Source organism: Camellia sinensis, unplaced genomic scaffold, assembly GCF_055761805.1.
Source record: "Camellia sinensis isolate YWXY unplaced genomic scaffold, ASM5576180v1 Unanchor11, whole genome shotgun sequence".
Lineage (NCBI taxonomy): Eukaryota > Viridiplantae > Streptophyta > Magnoliopsida > Ericales > Theaceae > Camellia > Camellia sinensis.
The window spans coordinates 7,579,369-7,604,968 of NW_028128989.1; the positions used below are offsets into that span (position 1 = coordinate 7,579,369).

The 25,600-nt window shown below is 37.1% G+C and overlaps 2 protein-coding genes across 10 annotated transcripts in view; both read left to right on the top strand.

Annotated features, from left to right (window-relative positions):
- The first annotated feature begins 830 nt into the window (after positions 1–830).
- Positions 831–7,457, top strand: LOC114299537 (uncharacterized protein At1g51745). Of its 3 annotated transcripts, XM_082911391.1 has the most exons (5): positions 849–1,736; positions 2,860–3,881; positions 5,783–6,439; positions 6,518–7,029; positions 7,123–7,457. In XM_082911391.1, exons 1-4 carry the CDS (start codon positions 1,549–1,551, stop codon positions 6,973–6,975), a joined length of 2,325 nt encoding a protein of 774 aa, XP_082767517.1. In that variant the 5' UTR covers positions 849–1,548; the 3' UTR covers positions 6,976–7,029; positions 7,123–7,457. The 3 variants fall into 3 exon arrangements, with proteins under 3 accessions (XP_028100134.2, XP_082767517.1, XP_082767518.1); XM_028244333.2 differs by having other exon boundaries at positions 831–1,736; positions 5,783–7,029; XM_082911392.1 differs by having other exon boundaries at positions 1,613–1,783; positions 5,783–7,029.
- Positions 7,458–9,361: 1,904 nt separating this feature from the next.
- LOC114299207 (DNA (cytosine-5)-methyltransferase CMT2) overlaps positions 9,362–25,600 on the top strand; it is a 28,233-nt gene continuing 11,994 nt past the window's right edge. For 3 of the 7 annotated variants that reach the window (XM_082911402.1, XM_082911403.1, XM_082911406.1), the window contains exons 1-11: positions 9,363–9,813; positions 10,517–10,551; positions 10,652–10,751; positions 12,781–12,888; positions 12,969–13,088; positions 15,541–15,634; positions 18,027–18,232; positions 18,343–18,408; positions 18,499–18,747; positions 25,233–25,291; positions 25,378–25,444. In XM_082911402.1, coding sequence (XP_082767528.1) covers positions 9,445–9,813; positions 10,517–10,551; positions 10,652–10,751; positions 12,781–12,888; positions 12,969–13,088; positions 15,541–15,634; positions 18,027–18,232; positions 18,343–18,408; positions 18,499–18,747; positions 25,233–25,291; positions 25,378–25,444 — 1,473 coding nt within the window. In that variant the 5' untranslated portion in view covers positions 9,363–9,444. Of the gene's footprint in view, positions 9,814–10,516; positions 10,552–10,651; positions 10,752–12,780; positions 12,889–12,968; positions 13,089–15,540; positions 15,635–18,026; positions 18,233–18,342; positions 18,409–18,498; positions 18,748–25,232; positions 25,292–25,377; positions 25,445–25,600 lie in introns of all 7 variants that reach the window. The other 4 variants (XM_082911405.1, XM_082911404.1, XM_082911408.1 and 1 more) reach the window with 4 other exon arrangements.

Consider the following 25,600-nt stretch of genomic DNA (forward strand, 5'->3'; position numbering starts at 1 on the left):
CATCACAATTGCCATTGTGAATGAGATAATAAAAGACAAATTGCGATAAGAGAAAGAGTGTGAGATTGTAATGAAAGAGATAGAGAGATTATGGAGATCATGATCGATTTGCAATCCTAAGGAGATTTAGTTTCACCAAATCTAGTTTGGAATAAAAGAGTCAATTTAGAAAAAATGAGGGCCAATGTTGCATTAGGATAGGATAGATAAGAAAATTTAAAATAGAGAAAGGAAAGGGGCAATAATTGGAGGTGCAATGATGGTGGCCGTAATGGTGAGAAAAGAGATTAAGGGTAAGGAAGGCTTGGGAAGATTAAGGGTAAGAAACGCTTAGGAAGGTTAAGCAAGAGTTAGAGATGGTGGTGGCAGCATGCTTAGAGCTAAGAGTGGAAAAAGGGATTGGAGAAGGGGGCTTTTAGGCGGACAAGGATTGGCATGAATGGGGTTGGCGACAATAATTTGAAAGGATGTGACTCAATTAAGCACAGAGTAGAGAGAGAGAGGATTATGGAAAAAAAATTTAACGGATAAGAATGTAATTCTAATCATATATATATTTTTGGAAATTTTCATGTAAGGTGTAATATTTTCACATTTTTTGTAATTATTTATTTTTCATTTTATATTATGCAATTTTCATTTAATTATTTACTTTTAATTTAACAATTTTATCGAACAAACAAGTTGAGTTGAGTTGAGGTCCGTCCGGGTTCGTACCCGTAGGTGGTAAGTAAGTACAATCAATCTCCGCGGCAAGCTAATGTGAGCCGGGGGCAGGCATGCGCACCACGCGTTTGGGTAGAGTACACACACACGCACACACTAGTACTACTCCCAACTCTTAACTCGTGTGATTTCCTCTGTTAATCCAGCGAGTCAACCCCGGTGATTCAGAATACCCTCCCTCTCTCTCTCTCTCTCTCTCAATCCCCAAAACACACAGAGTCGAATCCAGCGATTTTTCAGACTATATAGGAATACAAAGATCAACAAATTTCTCATCTTGATTGAATTTGAAATCCAATTTCCAATTTAATCGTTGAATTTGTTTCCAAAAAAACCCTAGAAATGCAATTCCCCCAAATTTGAATGAGAGCCTTAGCCCTAGCCCTAACCCTAACCCTAACCCCAATCCTTCGTTTCCTCTAAATGTGGCCGTTTGCAGAGAGAATCAATCGATCGATGTTCTGAATCAGAGGGCCGATCAATCAATGAAATTGTCCCAAAAACCCGAGAGATGACAATTCCCCAAATTTGAATGGAAACCCTAGCTTTAATCCCAGCCACCTCCGAAGGTGGTGGTTTTCCGATCATCTGGACGCTCCGTCGCTTCTCTCTCTTCTTTTCTGGTGGTTGAGCACCGGTGCTTTTTCAATTTGTTTTCAAGTTCATTCTGTTTTTGGATTATAGAGTTTGATTTGGAGCTTGTCAAGGATCGTCAACAGTACCCGTTATTAGAGACTAGAACGAGAGTTTGTCAACTGTGAATTTGGTTACAGATAGCAAAAGAGAACAGTTAGAGAGAGAGAGAGAGAGAGAGAGAGAGAGATGGGCAGTTCGGATAAGGGAACAGGTGTGGTTGATTGCAGCGTTGGAACAATTGTCTGGGTTCGGCGACGGAATGGCTCGTGGTGGCCTGGCAAGATTCTCGGTCCTGAGGAGCTCTCAGCTGCTCATCTCATGTCTCCGCGATCTGGGACTCCAGTAAAGCTTCTTGGAAGGGAAGATGCCAGCGTGTAATTCTGTTTATTCCCTCTCGCTCTCCCTCTCTCTGTGTGCGTGGGTGTGTATACATGATATATTCATATTACACTTGTATCTTGTGATTACACTTTTTTAGCCATGTTCATTTGCTCATTGCTGCAAATTGACCGTGGTTTGTGAATTTTTGGGTATTTGTTTAAGCTTTGCATGATCAGCTGTTGTGATTAATGGGTTCATCAATATTTATTGATTGGTTGTTAATGAAAACATTGGATTGTACATATCATGTCAGTTTAGTTATTTTATGTTTGTTGCTGCAGGAAGGGTTCTTTTTTATTTTTATTTTTTTGATATATAGCAGGAAGGGTGCCTTTTCAGTATGAATCTGCAAATTGTCTTGAGTAGAGTTGTTATATAATTAGGCTATGGATATTTTATGCCCATATGATAATTGTTTGGAGGGTGTGCCATTCTTTCTCATTGTGATGGTTTGATGTGTGGGTGGGGGTTGAAGTTGTGCTTGAAATCTTCTTTTCGTTTCATATCGATTAAAATAAACAATGCTCTCTTGGATTATTAGATTGAAGATGTGGCTTGATAGCTTATTGGTAGGCAAAGATTGGTCACCAGCTCTGTAGAAAATAGTTTGGGATAGAGACATCTTAGTTGTTAGGCCCTTATTGGTGCAACTGGAAGGGGCTAAGAAATTCCAAAAGCTAATTGGCTTTGCATACCCCCCTGCTGCATATTTTGTCCTCCATGCTTGCCATCTTCTCCATTACCCACTCTGTTGCACGTTTCTCCATCCCCTTTAAAGCACAAAAGTAGGTTTCCCCCTGCCATCACACTACCAAATCTGATTGGTCATTAGCGATTCTAGGGTGAGGATTTTGTTTTTTTGGGGAGTTACTGACAGTCTGGGACACTAATTAGTTAAATGTTTTCTTTCCACATATCAAGAAGGAAATTCTTCATATTATTTATCAATTAAATATGCTGATATTTATGATTTGTTCTTTCTTACTAGACAATATTTGCCGAAGTGTTGATGAAGAATGTTGAGTTCCCAAGAATTCCTAGAAATGGACCTTTTATTAGGTCTTTGTTTTCTTTGTTTTTGTTGGTTAACATTTTGTTGTTGTCGTGTTTTATCAGGGACTGGTACAATTTGGAAAAGTCCAAGCGTGTGAAGGCATTCCGATGTGGTGAGTTTGATGATTGTATTGAAAGGGCTGAATCTTCCCAGGGGATGCCTCCAAAGAAAAGAGAGAAATATGCACGTCGGGAAGATGCTATTCTTCATGCTCTTGAACTTGAGAAGCAGCTGCTGGAGGATAAGTATGGTAAAGTAGATTGTTCTTCTAATGGTAAGACCAATAAATCTTCTGATGCTGTGAAAAAGGAGTTAGTGACACCTTTAGAATCCTCGGGTCATGGCAATGGAAAACATGTGCACCCCAAATCACATTCGAAGAAACTAGATTCGTCCCTTGAGGACAAGAGCATGGATCATCCTCTCTATGCACAAAAATCCAAAGAAGGAGGTCAACTGGCAGCGGATGAGGATAATTCTGAAGTAATACCCCGGATGAGAGGTTTGCATGACTTAGGTCTCAGGATTGCCCCTTCAAAACGAAAGCTTTCTTCTTCCGTTGCTCTGAATGGCTCTCATAAACCTGAACATGATAATAATGCTCATGCTATTCCTAGCAGCAATCTTAGCACAGAAAACACGGTTCATGCCAACAGTAAAAGTTCTTTAGATAAAAAGAGAAAGTCGCATGAAATGTTGCCTGATGAATCCCTAGTTAAGAGACGTGATAGGCGCCGTCCACTTGTTCAAGTACTGCAGAGTAGTGCAAAGTTGCCAGTTCATGACTCCTTGAAACGTGATAATGATACTATTTCTATCCTTGTGTCAGGAGAGGAGCAGACAGGACATGCAAAGCCGAGCAATTGTGTTTACTTTCCAGGCGAGTCTAGTGATTGTTTGGATGATAAGAAAATTTGCTCCGATCAGATTGCAATGTCACCTTCCCGCGTCGAAGTGAGTAATTCTCCTCATCCTGCTGCTTTGGGTGAAGAAAACACTTCTGAATCTATGGAAAATACTGAAACTGATTCTTCTGAGACTGATTCTCTGGATTCAGATGCAGATGAGGAGCTGGAACTTTCAGGTTAGAATTGTTTTTGTTTTAGTTTTATGCTGATAATGCGTCCTCTGTGTGTTCTATTTAAGATATTTCCTGTCTTGGATCATTAATGTGTTTTCTCCAATTTTAATTTAGGTGTGCATATCACCTATTTATGTTATCGTTAATGTAATAAAATTTGAGGTAAAATTCGATGACTTCTCCTGAAGATTAGCTCAAATGCACCAGGCCACCGTCGTTTCCAAGAATACCCGGGGACCTCCCTAATTGAACCACATCACAAGATTCAATTCTTTATATCTCTCAATCTAGTTGTCGTTCCAAGTTTCCAACATACAAGCATGTGAGCTACCACACCACATAGCTCTTCTTTGCTGCCACCACCATCTCTCTCTCGCTCTCTCTCTCCCCAATGTACGAGCATGTGAACATCACCATAACTCTTTGCTGCTGCGGCCACCATTCTTTTCAGCGACGTCCTAACACTTCACTTTTGTTGTGGCCCTTGTTGGCGATTAGATTTGATGCCATCTGGACCTCTGCCTACCACACAAGAGATGCACTGATCTTCACAGCCATTAATTTCCTTCTAATGGTTTCCTTCAATCCACATGTTCTCTATTTCGTTCTCCTTTTTCTCCAAGAAACAAAGTGATTATAAATTAAATTTTAGAGCAAGGCAGTTGGTCCAGTGGTAAGTGCTCTTAATAGCCTGCTCATGGGTGGAGTTTTGATCCTGCATCCCTCCCCCCTAATGTTAGAAACATAACTATGATGTTTATCAAAATGCTTATAACTTGAATTTAATTAATAATATCGTTGATATTGGGCTGATAATTGATTAATGGTGGTGAGGACAAGAAGGAGATGAGAGACGATGTGCTTTGCTGGAATCAATGGTAAATCAAAGATGATTGGATTAGGTTCAGGTAGTTCTTTATGCAGGAATTGTAAGTACAAAGGAAATTTTGCTGTTCTTGAAGAGGGTAAAAATTGAGATTTCATTTAATTTTTTTATCCTCGGGGGGTATTAGAGATATTTGATATGGTGAATATGGTCAACTCTTTATGTAATAAAGATTCCATTTATCCTCACTAACTGTTGGAAAGGTCCCTGCTTATTTTGAAACGCACTGTGGCTTTGTGTATTTCACAAAACCTCAGTCAGAGAGGTGAATGAAATTTACCCAATAATCTCTTTTGTCTGCTGCCCAATAATTTTTAGAAAAATGCAGGAATATTTATACCAGCTGAGTTGGTGATGTAGACGATGCTAACAGGATAAGATCAATTTTGGTTTATATTGGATAGTCTTTGTGAGCAATTATAATTGATTGGGTTTGATTCTCATGAAATTAAGAAGTTAGAAATTAAGTTATTATATGTGGTTTAGTTGGTTGATATGTGTTTTAAAATTAATTGTATAATAAAAGAGATAGAAGAAGAAGGTAATAAAAGCAAAAAAGGAAAAAAATTGAGAGGCATTAAGGTCATTTTACATTTTCTGTTAACAGTGTTTGTATTACACTTTAGTACAAAACCACATGGGGGTAAAGTGCTCCAAAACTAAACCACAGGGTGTAAAATGGATTGTTGGTTTTTCTGGCTATTCTGAATTGCAGCCAGTAGTATGATGGTGACCTGATTCTTTGTATTTTGCTTTATTTTTTGGGTGACTCACCTGGTATGGGAATACTGTAAATTGCATTTAGAATACAGTTTAGAATCTGTTATCTTTTCATTGTCTCGTACCTCCTAGTAATCATGAGTCAGCTATGTATCTCTCTGTAAGATACTGGTTTTACAAGTATTTTTTGGGATATTCTTTGCTGTTTATTGACATTATTGAGTTTTTTTTTTCTGAGTTTATGCTTATGGTATTGTTGATGGCTCGGCAACGTAACTCGTTCTGCTTGGTTGTTCAGATGCTGCTGTACTCGCAGAATTGGAACCAAAATATATGGAAAGATCCGGAGCACAAATTCAACATGGAAACATGAGCAGTGAGGAGCCTGATGACTTAGTACGTGCCAATGATGCATCTCACCTTAGCCCGCGCAACCCTGTTTTGGCTAGTATGGGGATGTCTGAATGGCAACTGAAAGGGAAGAGGAACAATCGTGGTCTTCCCAAAAGGCCCAGTGATATAACTGATAGAAGGGTTTCGAGAGGTTCCATGTATGGAACATATCTTGAAGAGATGGAAAGCAATGGTTGTGATGAGCCTGATTTAATTGAAAAGAACTTTAGGACCCAAAGACGTGCATTTGACAACCGTGAATATGTGTTAACCTCAAAATCCACATCCAAACGTTCAGATGATATCACACACAATATAATTGATTGGGATGAGTTGGCTTGGAATGAAAAAAGATACTGGGAGGATTCAAGCAATTACTTTGATCCTATATTTGTAGGCCGTCATAATATTGGTGGCAAGATGAAGTCCATGTTGATAGATGTGGATCTGAAGGTTCAGTCAAGCTATCAAAGAGAGCATGTCCCTATGATTTCTTTGATGAGTAAGTTAAATGGTCAGGCAATTGTGGGCCACCCCATCCAAATTGAAGCAATGGAAAATGGTATGTCTGAAATTCTTCTTTCAGCAGCTGATGATATTTGCCCAGAAACTTTGGATAACGATGCCGCACTTTCTCCAGTGTGGAGAACTGCAAGGAGGACGGCCAATTTCCGTGTCCCACGCTTAAATCCATCAGCAACAGTGGACGGAGAAGAAACAGCAGAGCATTTTCAATATGTGGATCAAGACAAGAAAGTACTATTCAAGAAATCTAATGTGGGGAATTTTGGTCACAAGGGCAGTAAGATGAAGAAGAGCCTTCCTCATGCTTCCCGTCCTCCAATGGACCGGAAGTTTTCAAGAAAGGCACCGAAGAAGATAAGCTTATCTTCTAGCCAAAAGATAAAAACTCTGTCGTCAATTGGCACAGAACATAAACAGAAACAGAAACTTGGTAATGATTCGAAACATGGTAACAACAATTTTCAAGATGATGGGCTGATCAAAGGGGAGTCTGGACCCACTGCAGTAGCTTGTATCCCTGTTAAACTAGTGTTCAGTAGGTTATATGAGGAGTTGGTTGGTCGCCATCAATAAAACCCGGTCATGGGGGCTTCTGTGAATGGCAATGCATATTACAGAAAGTAATCGGTAATAGATATATTGTAAATTCTTAAATGAGATCAATAATCTTAATACTTATGCATCTGTTGCTAAAGTAGTCCACCCTACGTTTATTTGCAGGGATTGGGAGGACATAGACTGTGCAGACTGGGACAGCCTTCAATAATCCGATGAAACCTCGTACAGGGCAGGAAGCCGGCTTGATTCGGGATGATGTCACAGTTTCTGTACATGGGTTTTTACCGAGGAAGCATAAGAAAGAGTGTAGACTTTCATTAGCCCAGAGTAGTTGTCTGAAACTTAAATAGACATTAATGTACATTGTATTTTCTAAAGAAATCATGTATTTTGTAAGGTTCTTTTTTAATTTAAATATATAAGAACCTCAGCAGTGGATGGTCAAATGTAGTATGCAGATCCGTGTTGTAGGTTATATACATACATGCTTTACCGTACTTTACTTTCTATGATTTCTCTGCTTTGCTTTGTTCTAAAATTTAACTCTTGAGGTTAAGATTTAGGCCAAGCTTGGCATGTCTTGAAAAAGTCAAAAAGTCACTATCTTATTTAAGTCACATCATCTTATTTAAGTCATATCACCTCTCTAAGAGCATCTCCAATGCACTAGACATATAATACTTGTTAGTTAAAATGTCTAGTGTGATTCACTTTTTTCAATTCTAATGCACTAGGCATATGATTAGGTATTTTTGCTCAACTAATATTCACTAGCTACATGTAGCTAGCCTTCAACGCTAGGCAAAATGTATTCAATCATTAGGATCATTTCCCTCCATCTTTGTTGTTGACGTGACATTCTGTAAAATTAATAGTATTTGGATAAACAGCTAAAATAAAAAGTATGGTTGGAGTAAAAACATAAAACAGTTGATAGGCAAAATAAAATATATACTTTATAGTAATATTTAGATAGGTAAAATGCCTACTACCGTTGGAGATGCTCTAACACATCACTTCAAACCTAACCCAAACTTAACCCATGTTTCATAAAAAGTCAAAAAGTGCACCCATTTAGATCATTTCAAACAACCTCTTATTTGCATAGGCACTTTCAAGTTGTGTTTGGGATCTTGCATTTGTGCAGTGAAAAGAGAAGGGAAAGAATTTGTGTGTGTGTGTATTTTTTTTCTTTTTTTATAAATTTAAAACCACCTTCTATTTCATTTGCAAGTTCTTTATTGTTTTTTCTTCACAAATCAAATTTCCCAAGTTCTTTGTAAATGTGTAGATCAAATACAAACCCCTTGGGTTTTTGATGGCTGATTCTTATTCTAAAAGATACAAATTTTATAGACGGAACTTCCTATTGAAATTTGGTTTGTAAGGGAAGGAGGTCAAGAGCTTTATATTCAGGCCGTTTGTTTTTAGAGGTAGAATGGAGGGGATTCATAGTGAGGGGATTAAGTAAAATTGCGTTTGTTTTGATGATAATTGTTAGTGTAGGAATTGTTAAATTATTTTTATATAAAATAATAAAACAAATAAAAAATTAAACATTAATATTTTTAAAAAAATTCTCAATATATAAAAAATAAAAAAATTTATAATCCCCTCATTATCTTTTTAATACCATCTTCACCTCTTCCATCTCAATTCCCATTCCAGCCTCTATTTATATCACTTCCTCCATCCTAATCCCCTCTCCAACTCTACAAACAAGCACAACACTAAATAACTACACTTCCATTGTAATCCCCTCTCATCTATTTAACCCCAAAACAAACGAGTCACAAAGCTAAGTTTTTTGCGTGCCGATGTGACATGTAACAAAGAGTATTATTGCAAAAGATGCATTTGACAAGTATTTATTGTTTTATCTGATATTCTTTTTATTCTTATTTTTTCAATCTGGTAATATATACATTTTAGTTTAAAAGTTGGCTCAATAAGATTATTTACATTTTAAGAGTGAATAAAAAAGCTAATATATTATTTGGGCAGTGATTCATCCCCCGAAAGGGGGGAACCCGAACCCCCCGAAAATGCCATTTCAAGTAAAAAAAAAAAAAAAAAAAAAAAAAAAGAAGAAAAGAAGAAAAGAAAAAGAAAACAGTTTTCAAAAAAGGAAATTAGGGGGATTAGGGGAAGGAATTTTAGAGCTACCAAGCTTTATTCATATTATTTACATTTTAAGAGTGAATAAAAAAGCTAATATAGCTAAGATTGATTTGATTAAAAATTAAAATTTATTTGGAATTAATACAAAAAATAATCAAACCAAATTGAAATATATACCATATATAAAACAGCCTGTCTCCATTGCTTATTGAAGGCAGATTTTATTTTTTATTTTTTATTTTTTAAATTCCCGCCAAACTTTTCCCCTTAGAAACACCCACCCACGCAGCCACTCACTCACTCCAACAATTCGATAATGTTTCCATCTTAGGTCAAATATCTCTCTGTCTCTGGTCCCCAACAATGGCGGCGGAGAATCTCCCTAGGGTTTCTCCAAGGCTATCTTCTAAACCTCCACTATCCCCATCTCCGTCTCCTTTGCCCCGGAATGGAAACCCTAATAACTCAGCTTCCAAAGCTTCTTCTGCTTCTTCTTCTTCAACAACAATGTTAAACCTGAACTCTCTCAGACGATCCCCAAGACTACGCACTGATCAAGAAAGTAATGGTGGTAAAAGCGTCGAAAAACCGAATTCCTCGAAGAAGCAAAAGATGAGTGATTCTTCGAAGAAGAAGAAGCGAAATTCATCCGACGTTGTGTCTTTCTTGATCGGTGATCCTGTCCCTGACGAGGAAGCTCGACGGAGATGGCCTTGGCGGTATATGAATGAGGTACGTACATTTCTGTAAGTAATAATTTGTGCATGCTTGAAATGTTTTGAGCTGCATTGCTATTTTTACGCGACATGCTTTTGATATTCCTAGTGCGATTCATATCACTGAGGGTCAGATTGTTTATTCATAAATATTTGTCATGTTTGTGTTCTGGGTTGGATTGTAATTTTGTCACTTCCAATTAACATAACAGAAATGAAATTGTTGTTTGAAACTCTCTTGATTTATTGCTTTGCACATACACTGGTACCCAATTACCCACATTGTTTTGCCCCTTAATGTTCCGATGTGTTTCAATCTCAACATTCTGTCAATTTTCTCTTATTTGGGGTTTTGCATTGTAATTTGTAATAGTTAGTTTTGATTAATGAGAATTTGAGTATTTTAGGTTGTGGCCAATGTGTTAGGGTTCTCCTCCTCTCTTCTTCTTTCTTTCTTAAGGTGTTCTGCATAACTGAGAACTCTCCATTATCCAACTAGTAACTAGGCACTTGGCATTCGTGTGAAGGGTTAGAATAGTTTCTAGCTTCTAGAGTCTGAAGTTGTTTGATAATTTTGTTGGGACTTGGGATCAATTATTCATATCTTGTTGCAAAAATTTCCCCACTTTATGATATGGTTTGAATTTTCTCTTATCTTCTTTCACAATTTTCATTAATTGTATTAACCTTTTATTTGCCGTTCAATTTGGATTATCTAGGTCAAGAGAATCAAGGGTGGAAGCTTGAAATCCAAGTTAGTGGTTTTGTTTAGTTACACTTATCTTCTTCTTTGAAGCATTGTTGTTTGTGCATTTTTGCTTCTTTGCTTTTAAATATCACATTTACTCCTGCAGTGATGATGAAGATAAATTGGTGCTGAATGTAAAATGTCATTACTCTCAAGCTGAGATTGAAAAGGTTGTTTTTGATCTTGGAGATTGTGCTTATGTAAAGGCAAGTGCTTTCACCTTTCGTTTGATTCCTCTGATTGAACTTTCAAAGAAGAATTACATTTCTTGTAATTTATTACAAAATTATTCTTGCAATTGTAACTATTGTAAATGCCATGATGTATATCAAAATATTTGATGCACAATTTCAACTTTATACCCTTGCAATATTTTTACTTTAGATTTATTAAGGCATCTTTAATTTCTACATAAAATTGATCCCATTGTTTACTTTTCCCTTAAACTAATGGGGTTTACTAGGATGCAATCAATTACTATGAGAAATGAGCAAAGGTATGATAGGCTATCCTACCTTCAATTTACATGTATATGGCAGAGGTGTCTCCACTTAATGCGCAAGTGTGATGACAAAGTTGATTTAAGAGAATCAATGATGATTTGATGGAGAGTTTATATAGCTTACCCAATAGGAAATAGTAGGAGAATTAGATTATTCTCCTAATTACAATTTACATATACCTTAGAATTTGAAGAAATATAAATTGTGATTAAAAATCTATACTTTTTAACTTACCCAAGCCTTAAAAGAATATGTTATTATGTAAATTTGGTATAACTAAACATTAGAACACTGGGTTAAAAAAGCTGTGATTAAGCTTTTCTTGCTGTTGACTTGGTAGTTTTCATATGATTCCTTTATGGAATGTTAGTTTTGGCTGCGCCCCTCTTTTTTCCTTTATTCTTAAAGATTTGTGTTTATCCTTGTATATAACTTGAATGCACGGTGATGTTCGGATGTAGTTTTCTTCAAATTCTAGGTTCCTTGTTCTTCTTGTTTGAGAATTATTAGTAATGAGGTGCCCCAGGTTGGGGGCCTATTAAAGCCCCTATTTTTTCCCCAGATGAAATAATTCGAGCTTTAGCTCCCTTTTTTTCACTGTCCAACCTCTTATGCTTTATGGAAACTGCTACTCCCTTTGCCTTACAATATCAATCTATTTGGGAGTTTCAACTTCTTGAGGGGACATGTAATTAATGCATTTAAATTCAAATCAGAAGGCATTGGTTTCCCAAATTGTCCCTTTATTCCCACTCTTAAATATATAAGCAATGTTGCTCTCTTAAATGACAACTTTTATTGGTTTTTATGTGGAGCCCACAAGACAATGGCCAATTAGAACCTTCATGTAGTCGGAATTAGTTTACATTTCAGATTGTAGATCATTTTCCTAAATATATTCAGTCACTTATAAGAGAGTTTTGGAAAATTGTAAAATTTTATGCTTTGGACTTTGAAAGAACTAACATTTTGGGACAGTATGTACAGTTTTCTTCAAATGTCTTTGGTTGCACTCCTTAGAAATTATGTATAAAATTTTCCTTTTCCATATTGAAGGAGAAGCCAAACAATTGGCATTTTTGGAGCTTTGGTCTTAGGGTGGCCTCCCAAATGTGAATGTGTCAAGCATTTGCTCAACATGCTATATATATATATATATATAATTCACAAATGCAAAGGAAAGACTACCATGCAATATGCCACATGCAAGATTTGGTGCATTGATGACAAGAAATCTATACAATTACCATTGTGGAAATGGCAAGCTTCTAAGTTTTAAGTTGCTTTTGGAAGTTTAAAGGAGAGATTAATAGATATAAATTTTTATTGTTTTTCTTTTTATCATTGTATGTTATTGAATTCAAACTTGTGTTTTATGCACGTCTGAGTGATGGATATGTGTCCCAAAGTCTCTAAAGCGGTCAAAGTGTGTTTAGGTCTAAAAAGTTAAAAATAAGAACAATGATGTTTGGACGTGTGTTAAACATGTGTTAGAAAGTGTTAGCACTTATCAGACATTATTATTTGTTACCAACACGTGTCACTTTGATACCAACTAAGTGTTAGTGCTAATCTATCAACTAACGACCGACTTTTGCCGATCCAAAAAAAAGTGTTTGTATTTAACACAAACATGACGACCTTATCTTGCCTAACTACCCTATTATTTGTTACCAACTCTTTAGAAAATTCCATGTAACATAATAATGGCAACTTTTTATTTGTCTTTTAGGGTATGGAAGGAAGTCAACATTATGTTGGAAGGATTCTAGAATTTTTTAAAACAATGGATGGTGAAGATTATTTTAGGGTTCAATGGTTTTTTAGAGCTGAAGATACGGTGAGAATACTTACTTTCATTGGGTGATTTTACAAGTTTGCTATTGTTTTGTGCTTACCAATTTTATGTGTTATATTCAGGTAATGAACGAAGAAGCAAAGTCTCATGAGGAGAAGCGTCTATTCTATTCTACTCTAGTGAATGATAATTTATTAGATTGCATTGTTTCAAAAGTCAAGATTGTACAAATAACACCTAGTGTACGTTTCAATTGATGCTCATCTTGTTGTAAGTTAGATATTTTGTTACCATTTGTTCTTCTAAAATTTTTAGACTATGGTCTTGACAAGTTTCCAATTGATGTGTTCATTACTTAGCACACATATTTGAGCACGTTGTGGTAATATATGGGTAGAGGTTAGTTTGGTGCTATGGCCATTTACCTGTAGTATTGTGTTAATGCTAGGGTGCCCTATAGAAGTGGGCAAACCAACAAAGGTTCACTTGGGAACTTGTGATGTAGGAAAATTCGCAATCAAAGGATTGTAATTAGTTGATGCAATCATTAGAAGGAGAATTAATATACCTTCTTTATAAGACGTAAGTTGGGTACTAGAAAATTTTGAAATAAGAAAGGATAGGATAGAAAAACGTGATCATGGAATGGGGTTGGGATAATTGTTTATGAAAACTGAAACCGAGAAGGTTTAAATGGTTAAAATAAAAGGAGATAGAATAGTATTAATCAAGTTAGTGTAAGGTTAAGGGATCATATGATAATTTTGTAATAAGCATTGTTATTAGTATTGATGAATTTACTAGACAATAATTTAGGGGGTGATGGTGTGATTAGTACAAGAAATACTAATTGGTGCAGATGCTTTCGCATGAGGCATCTTAAAGATGAGGCAATCTTAGAGTGGGCTTACACTTGTTGTTTCAAGAATAGAGCTTGCAGATTCATTTGTTGGACAAGAAGTACACTGATCAATCAAAGACACATGGATGTTTTATAGGAGTGGATGAAGCAACCCCAAAATTCACATTTTAGGTGGGTTGGGATTTGTGTCCAAACTCCGTAGGTACGGGAGTCTTTTCCTAGCTCAAAGTAAGATGCATAGGTCCAATGCCATTTGAGGTGCTATTATGCATGTCTCGAGGTTGGGCCTTATGTTTCTTTCCAATTTGTGATATTAGGCCGAACAAATGTGCTGGGGTTAGATAAGGTGGCATTGTGAACTAATGGAAAAGGGCATGTGGCACTGGGACTGTAGGATTTTATGGGGGTTTGCATGGCAGCAAGGGAGGAAAGGGTTTGAAATTTGAAATGAATTAGAGATAGTTGGAAAAGAATCGATGATAGTTGTCTCTAGTGTGCCACAATGACAACCAAAGATGGGTTGGGTTAGGGGGGTTTGGTGTAGGAATAGGGTTAGGGGGGTTTGGTGTAGGAATAGAGTTAGGCCAAAAGAGATTTTCTTGGGTGGAGAAGGGAGAACAGACGATTTGGGATAAGAATAGCGTTGCTTGTCTTATGAGCTCAATAGAAAAACAAAGACTTTGAGAACTCTTGTACTACAAACAAGAGGCTTGTTTTGTGTGTTTGGACAACCTATTTTAGAAATAAAGCATGTCATACTGAACTCTGTGTCGAAGGGTTTTAGAGATGAGATCCAACTAGCTATTTATAGCAAGCCCAAACCTAAGCCAGCTTCTTTGTTGGTGTATGAGAGAAAACAAAACAACTGAATATTTGTCGGATAGAAGATGTTGAAGTTGAGGAACACTCTTTCAGAGGTAGAGGCAGGAACTTAGTCATGAAATAGGTCCTCCAAGAAGGGGGTGTTGGGGGAATTCTATTGAGAAGTGGTGTCTCTCAATAGAAGCACGTAGTGAAAGATGTTGGAGCCTTTTTGTATTATGGTACAATGTTGAAATAGAAGAAGATGGTCCTTTTTCTAATTCTTTTCACTAGTGGTTTTAGAAGGAAGAAGGTGGAGGCAATGGCTTATAGCATGAGGTGAACTTATAGAGGAGGAACAAATGGAGAAGGAGAGGTGCAAGCAAAAGGGGGAGAGTGATGGGTTCTATTCAGAATATTTTGGTTGGTAGGTTGGGAAAGTCAAAGCGGGCAGCGAGTGGAAGGAGCTATTTAGTACAAAATCGGGCAAATGATCTGCAACCTCACCAATACTTACTGTTAATGTACACCTAAACCTACTCCACTAAACCTAACCCACCAAGAATAATATATCTATTGATGTATTATTGATTGTTATCTGTTTTGATGTATTGTATGTACATTATATAGGAGATGGAGATGTGAAGTGGAGGTGGAGTGGTGGAGTAGGTGAAGTGGAGTGTGTAGTGGAGTAGGTGAAGTGGAGGTGGAGTGGTGTAGTGGGAGGTGAAGTGGAGGTGGAGTGGTGTAGTGGGTTAGGTTTAGTGGAGTAGGTTTAGGTGTACATTAACACTTACTGAAAGGACTTGTGTTGAATATGAGATGAGGGACCTGATTACCTTGGATTTACACGAGGTTATGAATTCAGTTACTACTAACTGGAGAGGACGGATCCATGTAATTGACTTCAAGTAATTAGGGTGAAAAGGTTGTTTATTAAGTATTCAAACAATTTGTTAAACATATTTCTTCATTTATTTTTTATTTTTCACTTATTATTTTGTTTGTTGGTAATTGGCTTGTTTTGGCAGGTAAACTTGAAACCAAAATCTATTCCACCCTGTGATTTTTACTATGATATGAAATATTCAGTGGACTATTCAACATTTTGTACAATGGAAATTGGTAAGTTCGTGATAATGAATTTGGATTTTATTATGTTACCAAGTTGTGCCCTCTCCCCCCTTTTCTTTGGTTTTCTTTGGGAAAGTATTAGCTTGACTTTTAAGGTTTTGTCTACTTGTGATTCTAACAGTTACGGAGGGATATTGAATTTCATCATTTGAATATTTGTTTGTTTCATTCTAATCACCTCCTGATACTTTTTGATGCAGGACAGCCTAATGTTTTTGTATTGTAGGGCTGTACCACAAGGGACAAGAAGAGGGTTTTTAAGTATTAACAAAGCAATAGGCTTGCGGATTGTAAGAGCAATGGATTCCAAGAATGTGATTTAAATTTTGTTGATTAAAGTGCAACAAATATGTGTAACAACAAAAAATTAGCAAATTACAAGACAAATAGGGAAGAAAATGAAGAGGAGAGTAAGAATAGAAAAAACTATAAGAACTCGTCATATGATTAGTGGCACCAAAATCTATAATCCAAAAGGTTGAAGAAGAGGCGCGGAGTGCACTAGCAAGAATACATGTGAGCAAAATGAGAAGTAGATAAAGAAAAGTTTGCGGTATTCAAGGTATCAAGTTGAGCCATCAAACGCTGAGAAACAGTGACATGTGTTTGGGAATGCATTGTGCCACCATGGCCACACCCGGAGTAGGGCAACCATTCAATTTTTAATAGTGTTTCCTATCATGCTGTTCTTTCCCACATATAACCACATTTCAGCAGGTTATGATCAATAAAAATAACCTTATTGCCAAACTTAGATTAACTGGCTTTGCATTCTCGGGGATTAGGAGTAACATACAAAACAAAGCGATCCTGACTGGAGTAATGCACCATGGCACTGCACCAACTCGCCTCCTGTTGAACAAGAGCATAAGCCTCTCTCGAAGTGGGAAAAGGAGCTTGAGTCAACATTTGAACCCGAATTTGATCATACTTCAAGTTAAGGCTAACAACAAAGTCATAAATTTGCTCCTCCATTGTTTTTTGAAACAGAGTTGCGTCCTTAGAATAGACAACCGGAAAGCTCTGGTAATAATTAAGTTCCCGCCACAAGCTACTCAACTCAACATGGTACTCAACAAGAGATCGATCCTTTCGATCTAAGCCACGATCTTCTTCCTCAACTTGTACCCTTGTGCATCATTACACTTTTGAGAGTATGTCTATGTCACGGTGGTCCAAATCTTATCAGTATCTAATAATGGAAAAATTCGACTAATAGCAGGTCGCATAGAATTGATCAACGAAGTCATATTCAAAGCATTCTCTGAAAGCCATTTGGTCAACTTAGAGTTCAGACAAGGTCTAGAAATATAGCCATAAGCTATGATTGGGTGTACATACAACATTAAATGTTTATTACTACTCTTAAAATATATGGTAGAGATCAAATCATAACGGTAAAACAATAAAAATAAAAATAAAAAGTTACCACCTTGGCCTTGCTTTGCTTGTCCTCACTTTTCTTTGCTTCTTGCCTAAATGTACACTTATTTGTGCATTTAAAAACACCATGATTATCATAATTACATATGAACACAACTTGCATTGGAATTTGTTAGATTTGGTAACTTTTGAAAGTAAAATGGTTCCCAAAAAAAAGAAAGAAAGAAAGAAAGAAAGAAAAAAAAAACATGAGAATGAAACATGGTACATAATTCATTGATATATTATTGGATTTGTATCTTAAAAGATTGAATCTCCAGGGATCCGCAATTTAGTTGCTATCTTTTCAGGTATAAGTAGGCTTTGGATTGGAACTATATGATACCACGCCAGTCCAAAATTTATCTGGTCTAGATATTGAAGCTCTATTTTTTAAAGTATGGATGTACTTGGATCCCTGTTAAATTTAATTGCAGCCTCATCATTAATTGCACTTTGGATTGGAAACTTATGATAACAGTCTGTCCAAATTTCATTCACCAACTTTGAAAGATTGTTCGACTACTTGACAATTTAACTCCTACAACTCTACAAACTATCAATACAATCCAATGTTAATTGCTTGTACTGCAAAAAGTTAATATCATAATAACAGATAAGCTTCTGAGTACAATTGTTGTTGGATCCTATCATTTACTTAATACACCCTAATCATTTTGGGTGTAATTCAAACTTTTGCATGTGTAACTTAAAAATTCTAAATGTTGTCTCAATTGTTTTTTCTCATTTACCGTTCCCTCATATTTGAAATGCCAGTTTATGAGTTTATAGCATGTATTTCCTATTTATTGATTCCATTGACATATGCCTCACGCCATTGTTACAAGCTTCTTTTTTTTTTTTTTTTTCGCCCCTCCACTTTTGAGGTGGTTGAAATTTGTACTAATGCCATGTCAAGATATTCCATCTGTACTTCATCTACTTATCTTTCTTGGTTTAGGTAATTCTGCAGATAGTAGTTATTTGTATCCATCTCCTCCCATGAGGGCAATTCACATGAATAATACTAACGATAATTTTGAGGGAGTATTCAGTAATAAACCTTACAAATCAGAGCTAGCATTGTTAGATGTTTATTCTGGTTGTGGTGGAATGTCAACGGGGCTATGTTATGGTGCAAAAGTTTGTGGTGTAGATCTTGTGACGGTAATTTATCTTAAGTTGGTTTTGTATTTTACGACATGTGCTTTATTTTACAGTGGCATGTTTGTTTGTGTGATGTCATAATGACTTATTTTACTGGTATTTTTTTATAGAAGTGGGCAATTGACATTGATAAATCGGCATGTGAAAGCTTGAAGTTGAATCACCCAACGACACAAGTCAGTATTCTCAAAATTATTGAAAGAGGTCCTAGTTAATGATCTTACATAAAAGATTTATGCATAATTTGTGTTATGCTTATTTTCCAGATTAGGAATGAATCTGCAGAGGATTTCCTTGACCTCTTAAATGAATGGAACATACTTTGCAAACAATATGTAGTCAGTAATGCTTCAAAGACGCATGAACCAAATTCTATTGTCAAGAAAGCAGCTAAGAAAGATGTAAATTCAAAAAATGACCATAAGACTCCAAAGGGTGAATATGAAGTTGCAAGCCTAGTTGATATATGTTATGGCGATCCCAATGAAACAGGCAAGCGTGGCCTTCATTTTCAGGTATTTTTTTTATTGGCCAAAATGCCCCTAATTGTTATGAAAATATTTAGTCAGCCTTCACTTGACTGCTCACTAGTCTTTGTCTGAAGTGTACCCTTTTTATTACATATATTATTTTTGTTTCTCTTCCTCATTGTTTTGGTACACCGTGTGCAAGTAGGACAATCTAACCCACCCCACCAATGTCCCATTGTGCACCACCACCTTTTTAGCACAGTGCCACCCAACCTCCGTCACGCACTACTATCTCCTGATCAATCACCCTCCCCCCCAAAAAAGGAAAAAAAAAAAAGAAAAAAAAAAATCAACTAAGCTTGACTCTAATTGCCATACGTTGCTCTACCCCTCACAAACCAATGTAACCCGCCTACATTGATGATCAATTGCAATATGTTGTGGACAACAATTGTGTTGGAGCCTTGCTAGCCACATTATTGGGGTGCGTTCTGCCAACCACAACCACCACTATAGCCACCAAAATTGCCACCCTCCATAAGCCGTCTTTAGCCATCACTACCCCATTGTCACTATATGACCACGAGAATAAACAAATATATGTCCATGTTTCTTGAACTTATTAAATATTTTAGAAAGATGGCTCATTTACCTCTTCAACGGCTATAGATGGTTCAGAGGTGGTTACTAGAGAGGGTTTTAGACAAAAATTAGGTATCAACTTACTATTAATCTAGCAATATATGTTTATTGATGATATGTGGTTAAGAGAGTAATCACCGAGTGGTGGGATTTGATGGATTGGGTAGTGCGGTTTTGGTGATGTGATTTGGTGGATTGGGAGTTATGAAGCATGGATACGGATACCGGATATGAATACAATACAATACGAATAAGGCAATATGACAAAATAAAAAATAATATAAGAGTACAACCAAGATACTAGGAATTTTTTTTTATTATAATTTTTAGTGTTGTATTATTTTCCTATGAATTAGATTTTAGTTTAAGTGCCAATAGTCAATTTACTATTTTTTTAGTGGATATGTTAATTTGATAAAATCTAAAAAGGTAAGATATTACTTTAATCTCACTATTTTCTTCTTCAATAATAAATAAGGTAAATTACATGCACCCTTTGAGGTTTGCTTAAAATACAAATTGTCCCCTATGGTTTTGGAAATTGCAAATACTAAATTAACAAAAATTGTCATTTAATAGAGTTGACAGAAAAAAATGAAATTTCCAACTATCGTTCTATACATCAATGAAATAACTAGAACTGTTAATTGAAATATATTGTTGGCATTATTAAAAACCATTAATTGACTTAATGGTTGATTAATGAAAGGGGTTATTTGTTATGCAATTAGAAATTTTAAGGGACGGGATGTAATTAGTATTTTAAGCAAACCTCAGGAGGTGTACTTGTAATTTAGTATTTGCAAAATTGCCCCATATGGTTATGGAAATTGCAAATACCAAATTAACAAAATTTGTCATTTAATAAAATTGACAGAATAAATGAAATTTCTAACTATCCTCCTATACAACAATGAAATAATTGGAATTGTTAATTGAAATATATTGTTGACGTCATTAAAAATTGTTAATTGACTTAATAGTTGATTAATAAAAGGGGTTATTTGTTATGCAATTAGAAATTTTAAGGGATGGGATGTAATTAGTATTTTAAGTAAACCTCAGGGGATGTACTTGTAATTTACCCTAATATCTGACGTAGAGTGTTCAAAAAATATTTGACACTTAGGGCTGGTTTGATAAGTTTAAAAAAAGTCTAAAAGTTACCAAAAAAGTTAAAAAGTTATCACTATTCACCAAAAAAAATTATAAAAAAATTAATATACAAATATTAAAATACAAATCAACTTTTTGGCCCATTAACGTATTGACGTCAAGCCAACTGCAGTGAAAGGGGGGAAAAAAAAATTACATGTGTACATTCACTAAGTTGGATGGTAAAGTTGGGCTCGTGAGGGCCCACCATAGGTTCCGTTTTGATAATTCGAACCGTTAATATGTAGAACTCGTCTAGTGCCATATGCCTGTAAAAAATCACGTCTATCGGATATCGTTAACTACGTGATCAAATCAGTTTTATATAAAAATTAGATGGTGTTATAGTTAACAGTTGACAAAAAAAACTAACACAATCAGATAGCTATCGATATTCAATCAACGTGATTTTTTACAAACATGTAGTACTCAACGAGTTCTACACATGGAAGGGTTCCGATTAGAAAAACGGGACCCGTGGTGGGTCTCCACGGGCCGAATAACACCGTCCAATCAAAGCCCGCAAAGGAGGCAATCTTTTCCCATCTACTCACCCAGCCTAATGCAGTGCCAATTCGTACGGCCTAGTACACTATCTTCTCCTACGCACTTATTTATACAATTTTTTAATACATATTTTTTCATAAAAAGTCAAAAAGTTAACCAAAACATTCATATTTTTTCCCTCAACTTTTTAGTCCGAAAAGACAAAAAGTATACTTATTTAGGACATCCCAAACAACCCCTTAGAATGAATACCAAGTATTGGATACTTTTAGGAAGTATCATATATGTATCCATGAGTATCCGAAGAGTATCGGTATCAAATACAGGTATGAAACGAATACTTCTCCCTTTTAGAAGTATCTTTGTTTCATAGATTGGGAGTGGTAGCTTGTTGCGGGGGTTGCGTTGGTGATGGGATTTGGTAGATTGAGCAATGAGGAGCTGTAGTGGGGGATTGCAATGGAGTGGATGGAAACTATAACGAAGAGGAGGTGGGTTGAAAAGTGGGTGAAATCAGGTGTTAAACCATTGATCTTTACATCATACAATTAATTTGATAAAAATCAATGTATAAAGAGGAAAATACAGAGAGAATAAATGTATCTGATGATCTTATTATTGATTGATGTCTTACAAGATTGATAAATTACAATTCCTATACAATCTATATATAGAAGAAAATGTGGTAGTAGATGTAGTGGAGGTGATAGTGGGTTAGGTGAAGTGGAGTGTGTGGTGAAGTGGAGTGTGTAGTGGAGTAGGTGAAGGTAAAGATGGGAAATTCTAACAGCCCCCCGCAAACTCAAGGAGGGTAGAAACTAACCAACTTGAGTTTGAAGAGAGGAACAAAACAAGAAAAATACATAAAAATAAAAAAGGATAGGAGACACTGTATAGTCGTGTCAGACCATTGGTGAAGACACTGGATGGTGGTGTCATATCGATGTAGAAGACAGTTTATGGGGTCATGTCGGACCGTTGTAGAAGACAGTTTATGGAGTCATGTCGGACCGTTGTAGAAGACAGTTTATGGGGTCATGTCGGACCGTTGTAGAAGACAGTTTACGGAGTCTTGTCGGACCCTTGTAGAAACTAACCGGAATCTATGTCGGGACAGTTTACAGAGTCTTGTCGGACCCATAAAGGAGCTAACCGGAATCAATGTCGGGATAGTTTACAGAGTCTTGTCGGACCCATAAAGGAGCTAACCGGAATCAATGTCGGGACAGTTTACAGAGTCTTGTCGGACCCTTGATGAAGACAGTTTACGGAGTCTTGTCAGACCCTTGTAGAAACTAACCGAAATCTATGTCGGGACAGTTTACAGAGTCTTGTCGGACCCATAAAGGAGCTAACCGGAATCAATGTCGGGACAGTTTACAGAGTCTTGTCGGACCCTTGATGGAGTTGCACCCTCAAAAGGTGTGCCCAATTTTGTCAAAAAAAAGGCGTGCCATCAAAAGGCGTGCCATCAAAAGGCTTGCCCACTTTATCAAAAGATGTGCCATGAAAAGGCGTGCCAGTTTGTCGGGCGTCAAGAGGCGCGCGATGCGCGTGGCTGCCTTGGCTATATAACCAAGACGAAGGCAGAGGCTGAGGCAGAGAAAAACTGAGAGAAACCTCTGAAAAATCCTTCGTGTTGCTGAGAGAGAGAGGCTGTAACACTGTTGTGCTGAGAGAGAAACTCTGTAATACGCTGTAACACTGTTGCCTAGAAAAATGGCCTCGTCCTCGTCTTCCCGTGGACTGCTCACCCTCTTTCCCGACCTCAACGAGTCAACGAGAGAGAGAACTGGTGCGGTGGCACTGGAACCTCAACCAAACACCGCTGGGTATACTCCGTTGAACTTTCCGATGCGGTCTGTGGAGCAAAGAATGGCAGTGCTGTCGGATGTGGAGGCTAATCAGTATACTTTGAAGGTATGTGTGGAAAGCATGACGGCGGTCACAAACCTGTCGAACCGGCTGCAGAGTAGGACAAATGAGGTGCAGCAGTTAAACTCCCAGCTGGCTCTGCTCCAACGCATGTATAAGGATGCGCGAGCAGAGATAAGCGTGCTAAGGGCAGAAAACAAGGAGCTGAAGCGAAAGGCCACCGTGATGTTCCGATTTGGAGGTCCTCCATATGCTGCAGTGGAGGAGTATGGGGGAGTGAACGTACTCAGTGGACAAGGAAACACGGAGACCGGACTGGCACGGGACACCCAAGATAAAAGTAAGAAGAAGAGACCTGCAGTAGAATAGAGAAGGGAAAAGAAAAATCCCACTGTGGGTGTGGTTGTTTTGGTTTGGTTTTTTTTTTTTTTTTTTTGTTTTTTTTGTTTTTTTTTGATGTAAAATGGTGATCGGGGTGAGCCCCGACATGAATAAAATGAGTTTGGTGTGCAGTCCATCCCGTCTTCTTCTTCGGTTTTTTTTTTTTTTTTTTTTTTTTTTAAAAAAAAAACAAATTAAAATAATACCAAGTGACTACTTACGCACGGTGAGTACACCTTTTAAGCTAAAGCACAATACACATGGTCTGCTACCTTTTAAGCCATCTTGATCTTTATCCCCATTGGCCTAGGTGGTTTTTTTATTTGAGGTGTGCTAAAATAAAATAAAATAAAATAAAAAGAAAGTGGGGTGGTGAGGTGGGTAAAGCGTGAATGGATGAGAGAGGAAGTGGGTTGATTAAAAAAAAAAGTTTGGATCATAAAGTGCATGTGGGAGAAATGATTATGTTTTAAAAAAGAAGAGATAAAAATAAAAAAATAAAGAAACAAATAAAGGTGCGGATGTGGATATGATGGCACCGAACTGACCAATGGTAAAAAGAAAAGGAAAAAGAAAAGTTTGCTTATTCAACAGCATAGGATCAAGAAAAGCACTGCAGATAGCAGACCAATGGTACCAAGGAAATTTGACAAAGACAAGAAGTTCACATCAATGAGAATGGGAAGGCAGGTATCATCTTTGGGGCTTGATCCGACTCTTGCAATTAACCAAGCTCGTAGCCAGTCAAGGGGACGTAAGAGGGAGAGATCTCTTGACCGTGGAAATAATGATGGTGGTGATGCCATGGATGCCGAACAACCTAACAAGAAGCTTCGGACCTTGTCTAGATCCCGGAAGTTTCACTACTCCGGCACCGCCTGCACCGAGTTTCGCAAAGGTCAGTGTGTCAAGGGCGACTCGTGCGAGTTCGCTCACGGCGTATTGGAGTGCTGGTTCCACCCTGCTCACTATCGTACGCAGCCTTGTAAGGACGGTACGCAGTCTCGTCGCCGAGTCTGTCTCGCCACCCATGTCGCCGAACTCGGTGAGTGAACTCGCTGCTTCTATGAGGAGTCTGCAGATTGGGAAGGTGAATATAAACATGAGTCATGTCGCCGAACTCGGTGAGTGAACTCGCTGCTTCTATGAGGAGTCTGCAGATTGGGAAGGTGAATATAAACATGAGTCAGCCTGCTTTTGGTTTTCAAATTCTGGGTTTTGCTCGCCCCGAGGTGGTGAAGAAGAGTGAAGGTATGTGTAGAGAATTTTAGCGGACTAGGTTGAGGTCCGGCGGGCGGCTAAGGTGAGGTTGCCGCCTGCCGGGGAAGCAAAAAATACTAAGTTCTAAACCTGCTCTGATACCATGATAAAAATCAATGTATAAAGAGGAAAATACAGAGAGAATAAATGTATCTGATGATCTTATTATTGATTGATGTCTTACAAGATTGATAAATTACAATTCCTATACAATCTATATATAGAAGAAAATGTGGTAGTAGATGTAGTGGAGGTGATAGTGGGTTAGGTGAAGTGGAGTGTGTGGTGAAGTGGAGGTAGGTGAAGTGGAGTGTGTAGTGGAGTAGGTGAAGGTAAAGATGGGAAATTCTAACATAATTGAACAAAAAACTAAGGGTAAAAATGCAAAAGAACACTCTCTGTATGGAATTTGGTTGAGCAAGCTTTGCACCCACTTAATTCCTCTCTTTACACTGCATTGTAAATCTTGTACCTTGTGGAGCAACATTGGTCATGTGAGGTGCATAGAGGAATTTAGCGAGTGTATCTAGAAAGCTCCCATTTTTGCCTGATAAGTGTGTTAGGTGAGGTCATTGGAATGGTTAGATACCTCAGGGCACGTTAGTGTAATTTTAATTGATTCTAGATTAATTATATAATGAGTGGATCATAAAATTTATCCTATGATATAGATTTTATAGTTGCTCCCTTAACTACTACTTACATTTTAGGTGCGTTGGGTGGGATATGGTTCAAGTGAGGATACATGGGAGTCAATTAAGGGGTTAAGGTATGCTATTCATTTTACGTTATAAAGGTTTTTTCTTCATTTTTGAGATTGTTACTTATTGAGTTCTTTCTTTTGTTTCTGGTTAGCAAATGCCAAGATCGGATACGAGATTTTGTACTAAAGGGATTTAAGAGAAAAATATTGCCATGTCCGGTAAGATTTTTTTGCGTGAAGTGCATAAATGATATTATTAGTTTACATTTGATTTGCAAAAAGACTTGTATGTCGTACATTACATAATTATCTTGCACCTTTCATGGTAATATATTCTTGCTTTTCTTATGAAGATGTTCTCCTTATTTTGTTATC